The sequence below is a fragment of the Trichogramma pretiosum genome, unplaced genomic scaffold, assembly GCF_000599845.2.
Source record: "Trichogramma pretiosum strain Unisexual culture from Peru unplaced genomic scaffold, Tpre_2.0 scaffold79, whole genome shotgun sequence".
NCBI classification, from domain to species: Eukaryota; Metazoa; Arthropoda; class Insecta; order Hymenoptera; family Trichogrammatidae; genus Trichogramma; species Trichogramma pretiosum.
In genome coordinates, this window is record NW_019641700.1 from 398,396 (window position 1) to 410,637 (window position 12,242).

General features: G+C 42.0%; 1 protein-coding gene across 1 annotated transcript in view; it reads left to right on the plus strand.

The window, feature by feature from the left end:
• LOC106657724 (tRNA dimethylallyltransferase) overlaps window positions 1–12,242 on the plus strand; it is an 84,121-nt gene that overhangs the window by 38,326 nt on the left and 33,553 nt on the right. The window contains exon 4 of the mRNA XM_014379384.2: window positions 10,416–10,551. Within this exon, the coding sequence (XP_014234870.1) occupies window positions 10,416–10,551 (136 nt within the window). The remainder of the gene's footprint in view (window positions 1–10,415; window positions 10,552–12,242) is intronic.

A 12,242-nucleotide genomic window follows, 5' to 3' on the forward strand; every position in this document is an offset into this window, starting at 1 on the left:
TTTTCTCTGCTCAATCGTAGCTCACGTAAAATAGATACATAAATGTAATGCACTTCGGTTTTCCATTGTTCGCTGTATATATGTCAAATCACATGTTTTTTTTATATGAATGAGGTTTGTACGGACTGCCGCAATGACGATAACAGCGGCGAATAGTATAGCTTGTATGTTACTGCAATTTATACAAAAGTTTGCATCAATGTATCACGCGGACAGTGTATGACGGACTTTGCGCATTACGTCACGATCGCGCTCAGCGCGGAAAAACTTTCATTTATCAAAATACCCGTAAAAATTGCATCGCTATCGTGATCGCAGGATCGTTGGTTTTTTAAAATGAGCTCTTCGGGGAAAAATTTTTCTTAAAAACGAGGAAATATTAGCTATAGAAAAATTGATGCTTCTTCCGTTATTTTCTGATTTTAAATATTGAAGCGTTGCATTACGGCACGTAACACGTTGGTGTGTCATAAAAAAGTCCCAAATCACTTCCTATGAAACTCGATTGAAGAAAACTGAGAGTGTCATTCGGTATTTTAGAATTAAACGTAAACAGAGAAAAAGAAGGCAAGAACGTCAAAACACAGTGGCCATTGTTGTGTATCGTGAAAAATTCTCGTCAACTCATCAAAACTTTATAAATTCAATCCTAGAGTTTGCATTAAACATTATCTATCGACGTGCGCCGATGAATTTCTCTATCCGTTGCGTAAGCTCCTCTAGTGGTTCTCTATCTCTTTCTCCTTCGCTCGCTGTTTTATACGCTTTAGGCTACCTTTTTGTCTTGTGCGAGTTTTCTCTCCGTCTCTCTTTCTCTCTTTTTCTCCTCCTATACATATATATCATGTATAAGTTTGCCTAGTGCCGCTGCTGCTGCTGCTGCAGGTAAAATTGGGTCAGCGTTATATGTAAAGTAAGCGATTTTCTCTGTACACACACATGTGTCGGTGCGTTTATATACATTATATATATACCACATATATATATTTTTCAATGACGTAATTGAAAGAACTGCAGCAGCAACGAGACAGCAGCAGCGATGCTATCGATCAAAAAAACGCTATGTTCTATTATACTCACGTGTGCTCAGAAGTGCACTTGTATATATACTACGCCTCGCGCGTATATATATATATTATATATCCTACTGTGTGCGCTACGTTCGTACACATAGATCTGCCGATCGCGACAGGAATCTTTATTAGTGTGGCGTTGTTGTAATTTGTTTGCGTGAAAAATTTACACTTCAGAATTCTAGTCGCGAGTTCGTATTACAGATCGCGTAGCCCGATAAATTCCTCGAGATATTTCAAAGATCCTATGCGTATTATTATTCAATTTCTAGATCGTGATGTGGCTACTTTTTGAGCTATGCACTGCGTGTATGTTTCGGTTATAAATTCAATTAAGCTCTCCCCCTAGTAGTAAAGGCATAGCGCCCGTGTTAATATAAATACATATCTTATAAGTGTAAAAAATTTGTTTGGCACGCGAGCGAAGCTAAGTGGAAGATTTTTCATTTCAACGAAGAAAAAAAAAATAGACTCGACCCATGGCACTATCGTAAATAAATTGATATGCGTTAACATTTGACCTAGGAATGAACCTTTACAGGCAACAGAATGTCGGGCGTTTACAAAATGTCATTGATCACTACCGGTAGTTTTCCAGAAAGTCAAAATAAAGACCGGAAATTTTTCGATGTTTAAGCGTCGTCACCATCATCAAATTTATGGGAGCTTCGCTTATATATGTTAAAAACAGAAACGACGCGATGGCAGCCGCGACGCGATTTTTTTCAATATTAAAATCGCCTTATTTACGCAGTTTCGCGAATTATTTGCGAAAATTCGAAGGGATAAATAAGACGTTGATTCTTAATTTAAAAGAAGCAAAAAAAATGATTCACAACAAGTCTAGTTTCGACATGTATATTTCGTCGCCGTAAGGACACTTACGCCCGTGCCTCTGGCTAATATTACGCGCGCGCGCAAGCTCTCTAACGAATTATATTTTTATAATTGTTCAATCGCGAGAGAGAGAGAGATTTCACATAACGTACTGGCGATTCCAGTAATTGTATCTCCGAGCCAAAGCCCCCGATTATTATTGAATCGGCTCTCGATCGATTGACGCACGCGCGCGCCTGTCGTAATTCAATTAGAAATAATTTCTGGAAAATAATATTTGCCCATCATCCAGTGTAAAATCAGTCGAATAAATATTTGTGTAATACCCGAGCTTTTCATCTGTAGAGTAGTATAGGTATATAGCATTGAAATTCGCAGGCATCTCTGCAGCTGCAGCATATATAGCAGCCGCGCACGTTGTGCTTTCTCTTCTTCTCAATAACTGCACATCGTAGCGGCAGCAGCAGCCCATGAGTCCAACAACCGGAAGAGTCGTGCTTGCAGGCGCGCGAGCGAGTATATTTTCCCTCTCTTGCATTCGTGCCTAGCGTACAGTACGTGCACCCACACCTCGGTGTCAATTTGCAAATATTTTCCTCCCTCCCTTCCTCCCTCCCACCCTCTCTCTCACTCACTCTCGCCGAGTTTTATGGGCAATAAATTCTATTTGGCTCGTACTACATTGTGTCGTTATATACGTATGCGTGTATATATATTTCCCGCGCAGCCAAGTTAAACAGCTCTCTGAATGATTATAAACGCGTGCGCACATATGCATGCAAGCTTGTAGGTGTCTGCGCGACGCGCTCGACATAAGTCGTCTAGTCTCGTCCTAGTCTTCTCTTCTTCTCCTCTCTTTATTTACTTTATTTCGGTCTTTTTATCAGTTTATCGCGCCGTGTTCTCTCCTATAAATGTGGTGTATTTTCTCACATACAAGAATGACAAAAGGGGCTATATGAGCTCATGGCGTCGCGCAGTTGCTTACGGCCATCTAGCGCTCTAGGCGCAGTGCAGTTTCTATATTTATTTTGGACTCTCTCTCTCTCTCTCTCTCTCTCTCTCTCTCTCTGGCTTGACAGTCGAATCTTTTTAGAGTTATATACGCGCGCGAATCAGCCGTCGCCGTACGCCACCGCAGCTAGTGGTAGTCTATTCCCAATCGCAAGCGTGCGCGCGCGCGACGTCTAAACATACACTACTTGTACACGCACGAGTGCCGGCTATATACGTGTACTTTGGAGTAAAGCCGACTCTAAGTGAGCAAAAAAATCGGCTAAATTAGCACTATGGCTAAAGTAGCGTACTTTAACCGAGTCATTCTCTCTCGACTCGCTCGTGTGCGGAGCATCGTGTAGCAGCACTACCTATATAGCACCACACTCGACTCTCTCTGTCGAAGGCAGAATTGTTTTTCTGTTTCTCCTATCTTGTATATACACGTTTTCTCTATCTTGTCTGCGAGGGACGACGCGTATTATAATACTACGAGAGGCGTCGAGTGTTTTGGCTACGTGTGTACGACGCATATATATCGTCTCTTCGACGCACGGTGTGTTTTTATGTAAGCGTGTGTATGTATAGAGCTGTCTATCGCTTGTCCGCGTAAGGTCTGCTTGAGAGCTCCGCGCGAACGGGCTAAAGGAAAAATTTCGGAAAAAAGAAGAGATAAGAGGCCGGCGCTCGAGCGACAGCGACGCCGCGGCACGTGTAAGCGTGACGAGTGATTTCCATTATACACACATATATACGCAGCAAGACAGAGAGAGAGAGAGATCTAAGTTTAGTTTGACGCCCCGCGACCGAATTGTATAAATCTCGAGCTGCCCAAAAAAAATATGCTCACAATTAATATCAGTGCCCGGTGTAATAAAAACACGTATGTATGATCGCTCGACACGCGCGCGTGCACAGCCCCCCTGCGATTGTATTAACGTTTCGAATTTATTCCGTACATATCTCGAATGACGCTCTGTGTCATTTCCTTCCGTTACAAATCATGACATTTTTCTCGTTTTTCTTCTCCTTTTTCTCTCTTTGGCCCGTAAGAGAATCTTATAAAAATTTTGTTGTATGCAGCTCTCGCCATATGTCAAAATGACTGTGCGCGTTTTTTGGTGTGTTTGGTCATGACTGTCACGAAATAATCTAAGCGTGGGTGTGATTTTATACGTAATGTTTGCTTTTCTCGAGAGAAAAAAAAGACGAGAAAAATAAAAAATGAATGTTTCATCGACCGAGATAAATCGCCGAGTGATTTACTAATGCACACGAGGGAATTCCTCTATATATATAATACAACGGATTTAAAATACTCGGCCGCCGCCGCGTGTACACGTGTGCGCAAACGTCAAAAGCACACACGCATGGTCTATACACAGATACATAAGTATAATAGTATAATCGCAATGATACCAATTCTCTGCGGCGTTTGTGCGCGCGCGACACTGTTTCGAGCTCTGCCGCGGCGACACAACGCATGGTTGCATCAAAATGCGAATTTCTCACGAATTCGCGCGCGCAGCGTTGAGGCAACACATCCGCAGCAGCAGCAGAGACACTCACTTACACACACACACACACACACACACGAATGCATACATATAAATGTGCTACAGACAACGCTGACATTTCTGCGTGTGCGATAGAGTTGCAGGAAGGAAGTATACATAATATGGTATTTATATAAAAAGCTCGTCGTATAGCCGGCGATGTTCGCCGGCGCGGGCCGTTGTGTGTGTGTACGAGCATCTCTTCCGTCACATCTTTATCGCGCCCGAAGGTCGTCACCAGGCTGATGATGATGATGATGGTCGGTCGACGAGTCTCGACTCTGATCTGCACGACAAAAAAAAACCACGACTGTGTATTTATACCGGCTTTTTTTGCTATTTCTTTTTTTTTTTTTTTTTTGTTTTAATTGAAGTGATTTTTTTCTCTCTTTCCATGTAACTTTTATACATACACACACATGAGAATCCTGTTTCGAAAGAATCGCTCGTTCTATTTTATGACACGATGCACACAATCGCTCTCGTGCGCAGCTCGTCGCAGTTAAGATGCGAGCAATTACGAAAATTTTTCAATTGTTCATACGTTGCACAGCATTTAAGTGCGCCTTTATTATTAATAAGTTCCGATGCGATATAACGTATTGTTTTATGCTGATGGGGCAGCAATTTCATTTTTTTTTTAACGAAGAGAATCGCGACACAAGGCACGCCATTGGAAATAACGAATGTATGTACGAACGCAGTTCCATATAGCCGATCCTTTCCATCGTCGATCCTTTTTGAAAGCACCGCCACCGATCGGCTCGCTCGACGTACTTTATACCGCGGCTTATCTCGAGGCCTACGCGTAAATCGTCTAGCTAATTGCAATTGTACAAACGCGACGTCGTCGTCGTCCAGGTCGACGCGATGTATCGTAATGTATGTGTGTCAGGCCGCGCTGCTGGCACAATACCTCCATACAAAAGATAATGCGCCTCCCCCCGAAAAAAAGTCCTCCCAACTCGCGCTCTCGTGTTCTCGTTGCGTCGCTGCTGCTGCTGCTGCTGCATATACAGGCTGTATTAGAGCCGCAGTATCCTTAGCCGAGAGATGTATAGTACCTCTCGCGCATATCCTGCGCAAACGGCAACACGCACACCAACTTGCAGCGTGGCTCTTACGTATGCACATTTACACTATATGCACTGCATGTACACGCGAGTACAGCCGCAGGAGTACGGTACATACCTAACGAGTGGGCGACGAGAGAGAGAGAGAGAAAGAGGGCCGACGAGCAAGTCTGTAATGCGTAGGCGCTTTCATCGGCTGCATGCACTCGAGTCTCGAGTCGTCGTCGTCCTCGCGCGTTCGGGTCCTTTCCCCCGCGTCCTATTAATCTACAACTTCCGGTGGCTACGAAGCGGCTGCGAGAGCAGGTCCGCACCCAGACTGCGTGGTCGGGGCCTCTTCGGGTTTTTCTTCCACCGCAACAGCGGCAGCGCATAATGCACGTGGCTTCGATCGGTGGGAGATATACACATTCGCGCGCATGGCTGCTGTTGCTGCTGCAGCGAGAGATGAATTAGGGAAGTGCAGTACCATTGCATACTACTCGCACAAAAGAGAGTGAGGGGGGCAGGAAAGAGAGTTTTCATGAGTGTGTACAGTGTGGGAGTGCGGAGCAACGAGTTTTACGATCTCTAAGTCTCTCTCTCTCTCTCTCTCTCTCTCTCTTTTCTTACTCGGTCGTAAGGAGCCGCTATGGTACGTAAGATGGTATATTGTACACCGGTGCACGCAGCAACAGCAGCTTTGCGCGCATGAATGAAAATTGCAAACGTGTTCGCGCTGCTGCTCATGCACATGCGCGTACACACATATGCACACACGCATTTAATACACGCAGACGCTTATTAGAAAGAAATTTCGCGCGCACGAGGCAGAGAGGGAGAGAGAGAGAGAGAGAGTGTGAGCACGAGCGAGGCGGTTTAAAAGACCGATTCCACAAAAAATCGGATCGGAAATTATGGCGGGCTGTGCGCGGCGCTGCGCACATGCAACGATCGCGAGCGGCGATGTATATCGTATTATATTATAAACACACAAGTGCAGTGCACGCGAGCGCGCACGAGATCTCTGTATTAAACGCGCTCGTATACGGCATTTATGATTTTGCCCTTCGGCAATGACTCTAAATTCTGCCGACTTTTTTTATCTCTCTCTCTTCTTGCTTCCAATTCATTTCTCTCGGTGTATTGCGAATTTTATTATTTCCTTTGCCTGCACGACGACGAGTCTACTTTCTAATTCGAAAATCCCAGTCCTTAGGTGACGATGTATAACAAAGTTGCGGCGGGCAAATCTTGATTACTCGCGCCTCGCACGCCCGTTGTTAGCAGTATACAAAGTGCTACTATAAAGTCCTCAAAAATTAATTTTGCGTAATGCATCGTTTCGCATATAATACGCGGCTGTGGCAGCGGCGGCGGCGGCGGCGCGCAGTTATCGCGTAGACACCATCTCCCCCTTTATTATTAAGCTACGTAGATGTATACGTGTGTGTGTGCGTGTATATATGGCGCGTTATATGGCATACATATGTATACACAGTGCAGTGACTGTGTAATAATATTATTTACGCGTATAACCCTCTTTACGAATGAATAAATTAAGCGCGCAAGCAAGTAAGTTAATGCGCGCCGGCCGTTGAGCCGCTGCTAGCGCGCGCAGGGAGTCACACACATACACACAAGACGGGGCAGGGGTGGCACGGGGCCGCGTAAAAAGTGAATTATTTTAACTGTTATGTATGCTCTATGCGATGTATGTGTCTATGTGTGTAGGCACGCACTTGGCACATCGCACTTGGCTGTTCGGCGGCGTGCGCGCAAATTCTTGGTGGCTCTTATGCACCATGGATAAAATAAATGACGTATAATATATACTATATACGCTGGGCTGTGGGCTTGAATCATCCACGCGTCACTAATTGCTATCGCGATACATATTATATACATATATACTCGTATTAATTTACCTACTATACCCAGTATAGAGGAGCTGAGCTAGCGATCCTGCGTGTGCAGCAGCACAGGCGCGCGCCCAAGTCGTCGTCCCATCGCCGCCGCACGCATTAATGACGAAGGGTCCGTAGCGTGTCTCGGATCGCGCGCGATATCACCGCGTGCCAACGATCCGATGCGACAGCAGGAGCTTCAGGATTCGCTGAATTATCATAATCTCTCTCGGGGAACTTTGATTTCGTTTTAATACGATCGGCTTTTGAATTGTGTGTAAAATAGCAAAACAATAATGGACGATATGGCGCAATTAGTATCGCACAAGACAATGTGCTTTTCACCGTCGAGACTACGATACCGCGTGCATTTAATTTATTTCTTCCGAGGGACATTTCAAGAAATATGTAAAGCAAAAACTTGTTTACACCAATTCGATGGCGCGCGCGTGCGCGCACAACTTGTCGAAAGCTTCTTCCTCGCGCAGTCCACGCGGGTAAAATCACTTTTTTCCATCGTCGGCGACTACTCGCTGCCGGCCACCTATATAGAGAGATACGTCGAAGCGAAAAAGCCCTTCCATACTATGCGCCGCTATAATGTGATTATATAAACATGCGAGCGAGCAGCAGCAGCAGCAGCAGCAGCAAGTAGGCATTTGATGATGATAATGATGGTGTGTGTGCATTTAAACGCATACACACGTACAGAGAGAGAGTAGGCAAGCGGGCGCGCGGCCGATAAGGATCTCCACTTGGCCGAGTCCTGCAGGCCGCGCTGCTGCATCTATATGTATATATATATGTAGGCGCGCTCGATTTGCCGTGAAATTGGCCTGCATACAGCACCGGTGCAGGCCTCTGACCGTCTGCGCGTCGGTGGTGGCGGCGGCGGCATTCTTTTGCGCTTCTGTGTGTTTGTTTTCATTTTGACTAATTATTCGCCATGAATACGCGTACATAGAGGCCGTATACGTGCTGCTTTACCACTGCTGCAAGGAAACTATTGTAAGAATTTGACGATTCCTGCGTACTTATGCATTTTCATGAGAAATTCCAGGATTACATAAACGCCTATGTACGGGCACTAAGTACTGTTAACTCCCTAGATTGCATATATAGGTATACGCCGTGTATACATGTGTGTCCGTTTAGTTACTCATATACAATCCTATTTATATAGAGCTCGCGAATTTGTTGTTATCGAAGTTTGTTTGTTTTGTGTGTATACGGGCAGTAGCGGCAACGGTAACTCGGTCGTCTGTCCAACCTATACGATCATCGTTATGTACACATAGCTTATATACTCGCCGGAATTCAGCTTTACAATTTTTAGCTCGACGCACGAGAGAAGATAACGCAAATAAATTTTAAAATTCGACATTCTGCACCGAGGCAGATTATTCTGGTCGCGCGCAAATTTCGCTGCTTCTCTTTAACCTCGAGTACTGCCGCGGTATAATGTCTCGACTCTCGGCTCTTATTTATCAAGCTTGTTTACATTACTCACGTCAAAAATTATGTCGTCGATTGCATTGACACAAGGAGACTGCCACACGCACCATACACAAGCACACATAAACTTATAACGCTTTCGTTTATTGCGGATATCTCTGTGCAAAATGTAAACAAAGAAAGAATCAGGATAGGTGCCCCAGTGCGGCTCGCGACCGGCCTTAACTAATTAGACGAGCAATTTTTGACTCGCTGGAAAGGACTTTAAGGGTCCTCTATACACACTCGGTCGGTAACTATATTCGCGTATTTTGTACCCATTTTTTTTCATTTAGTATACAACCTATGGTCTTGAAATCTTTTGGGAGTGATCATGAAACTAATACAAATGTGCCTATGAAGCTATTTTTTCATATAAATATTGTAAAAAAATTTTTTTTCAATTATCTGAAAAAATATCTTCATAGGCACATTTGTATTAGTTTCCTGATCACCCCCACAAAATTTCAAGACTAATGGTTGAATATAAAATGAAAAAAATTAGTACAAAATACACGAATTAGTTACCGACTACAGTGTGTATAGAGAAGCCTTAAGGGTCCTCTATACACACTCGGTCGGTAACTATATTCGCTTATTTTGTACCCATTTTTTTCATTTAGTATACAACCTATGGTCTTGAAATTTTTTGGGAGTGGTGATGAAACTAATACAAATGTGCCTATGAAGCTATTTTTTCATATAAATATTGTAAAAAATTTTTTTTTCAATTATCTGAAAAAATAGCTTCATAGGCACATTTGTATTAGTTTCATGACCACTCCCAAAAAATTTCAAGACCATAGGTTGTATACTAAATGAAAAAAATGGGTACAAAATAAGCGAATATAGTTACCGACCGAGTGTGTATAGAGGACCCTTAAATCTTTCCTTCAAAATGAAAAGGGAAAAATTATAATTTTCATGTGTTTTTTCCTGAGCAACCTAAACCTGTGATCTGCATCGCTAAGATTTGGCTTTTAATTACAAAAGTACGAGGGGCAGATAAAAAACGTATAAACTATTTTTATTTCGAAGTAAAGTTTTTTCCGAACGTTTCATTTTAATGCTTTTGAAAATCCAAATTCGTTACTGAGTGCGCCATCTATGGCTTGTCATATTAATGAAATAGGCCGTACCTCAGCTTCTAATGAACCAAAAAGTTATCAAATTTTCTCTTGAAATTTGAAACTGGTAACGACATCTATGGCCATAACGGGCAACATAGTGTTTCGATAAAAATACCAAAAGTTCCTACTTTTTTTTTCTCACCCCTCCATCCTCCAGGAAAACCCCGCCCCGAAATAGGTGGAGCACATGGGTTCTCATCTCGCCGAATGACAATCGGAAAAATCCGAATTTCTTCACCATTTTCATTGGCAATATTTATTTATTATGCGCTCTGCGTTTGCCCTGCATACAAATAATGTTTATATTTAGGCATAAAATTGTCAGCGAAAAAGATGTAAAAAACCATCTCTTTGCTTTTCTGCATTACAGATCTTTAGAGATTTTCGAGCAACACGGCATTACGCACTCGGAAATCCTGCGTCAACAAAGAATTGCCGGAGGCAGTGGTCTGGGCGGTCCGCTGCGACAAGAGAACTCGATTATCCTTTGGCTGACTTGTAATAAGGTAAAATGCTCTACTATCCGATTCTACCTGCATCTACTTTTCTTTCCTCCCTTTCTCCTTCATTTTTTTTCTCTCTTTCTTCGTTTCATTTGCCTCCGCGCATTATGCGAGACGTGCATATACATAACTCGAGAGCGACGTATGGCAATCATTGCCTAATTGTCATGAATTAAAGAACGCCGCATATGAGACGGTGGAGTACACGTGATACCAGTGTGTTATTTTTTTGGATTTTTCGTTTAATCAGAGCCGAATTAAATACCTGCACGCGGGATCATGAGTGCAGCCGCGCAGATGTGGGGTTTTCCCCATACAATCGCCTTGCTCCGCATTCCACGTCAAGTATTCTTATATTACACGGTGTGCGCTTAGGACGGATAGTAAAATAGACTTTGTTTTTGTCCGGTGATTTTCATTATATTGACATTTTCCAAGCATAACCGTAATAATGTTTAAACTTTAATGGTCTTTTTACGCGGCACGGAGAGAAAAGTCAATTTCTTCATTTGTTTGTGGGCGCAGCATTTCCCGCTGACCGCACTCGACTCTAAATGAACGATTTCCTTTAAACATTGAGTAAACAACGAATAGAGTCTTATTTCGCCCATAACTTTCTGTATTCTACTTACCACGTATAAATAGTTTCACTTGATGTCAATTGATTCTAGATCTCATCTGCTATAAGAAATAAATTTTGTTTACTATACTACTATTATATAATAAAACAGCTGCGTTAATTTGAGGGGGAAAAATTAGCATTACAATCAAGTAAAGACAGGAGTTACGGACGCGTTGGAGCAAGTTTATGATTGAAACAATACTTTCCCGCTTTATATCTAAAACTATCTCACATGTCTATGTAAGATACATCTTGTTATTTTAACCCAATCATCATACCAATAGAAATCCGAATTTTTCTCGAATGCAGCGTATCGAATTACGGAGACAATGCCGCCTACTTATTATGTACTCCGACCAAATCATACATACCATCTTATAAGACTCAAGATGTCAAAAATTGACCGATCATTTCCCTTTTTGTCTTCGAATATAAAGAATCCTGCAGTATGTTCTACCAGGAAAAAGAATTAATTAATCACCGAAATCTTTGAAGCGTCATGATGTTTGTCTGCATCTAGAGAAATTCATTTTTACTAGCCTCTATTTGTTGTTCTGAATTAAAGTTATTAACTTTTTATAGCAAAAAATGTATTATCCGTCGATGTAATTAAATTTATTTATGAGCATTTTAACATCAGAAAAAAATTGCCTCCGTGATCAGAAAATTTAAGACTGTTATGGTAGTTCTCTATACAGTAGAATCAGTTTTTAAATAATATTGTTTATAATGCCACTGGAGTATGCAATGATAATAATATTGATATTTACTGATAATATACTTGGATAAAAATGAGAAAAAAATATTGTTTGTACTAAATATAAAATTATTCACAACCATATTGCAGTTTTTGAAAAATGTACTAAAGTTTTTTAAGTTTTAATTAAATTCAATTTTTATTCGATTTTGATCACTAAATGTATATTATTAATAAATATTATTATTAGCATTGCGTATTTAGGAAGCGTTTTAAACAATATTATTATTTAAGAGCAGATTCTAGTATTAAAGTAATAGCCATAACATCCTTGAGTGAAGTTAAAATATGCTCAGAAATTTTTAGTTAAGTTCT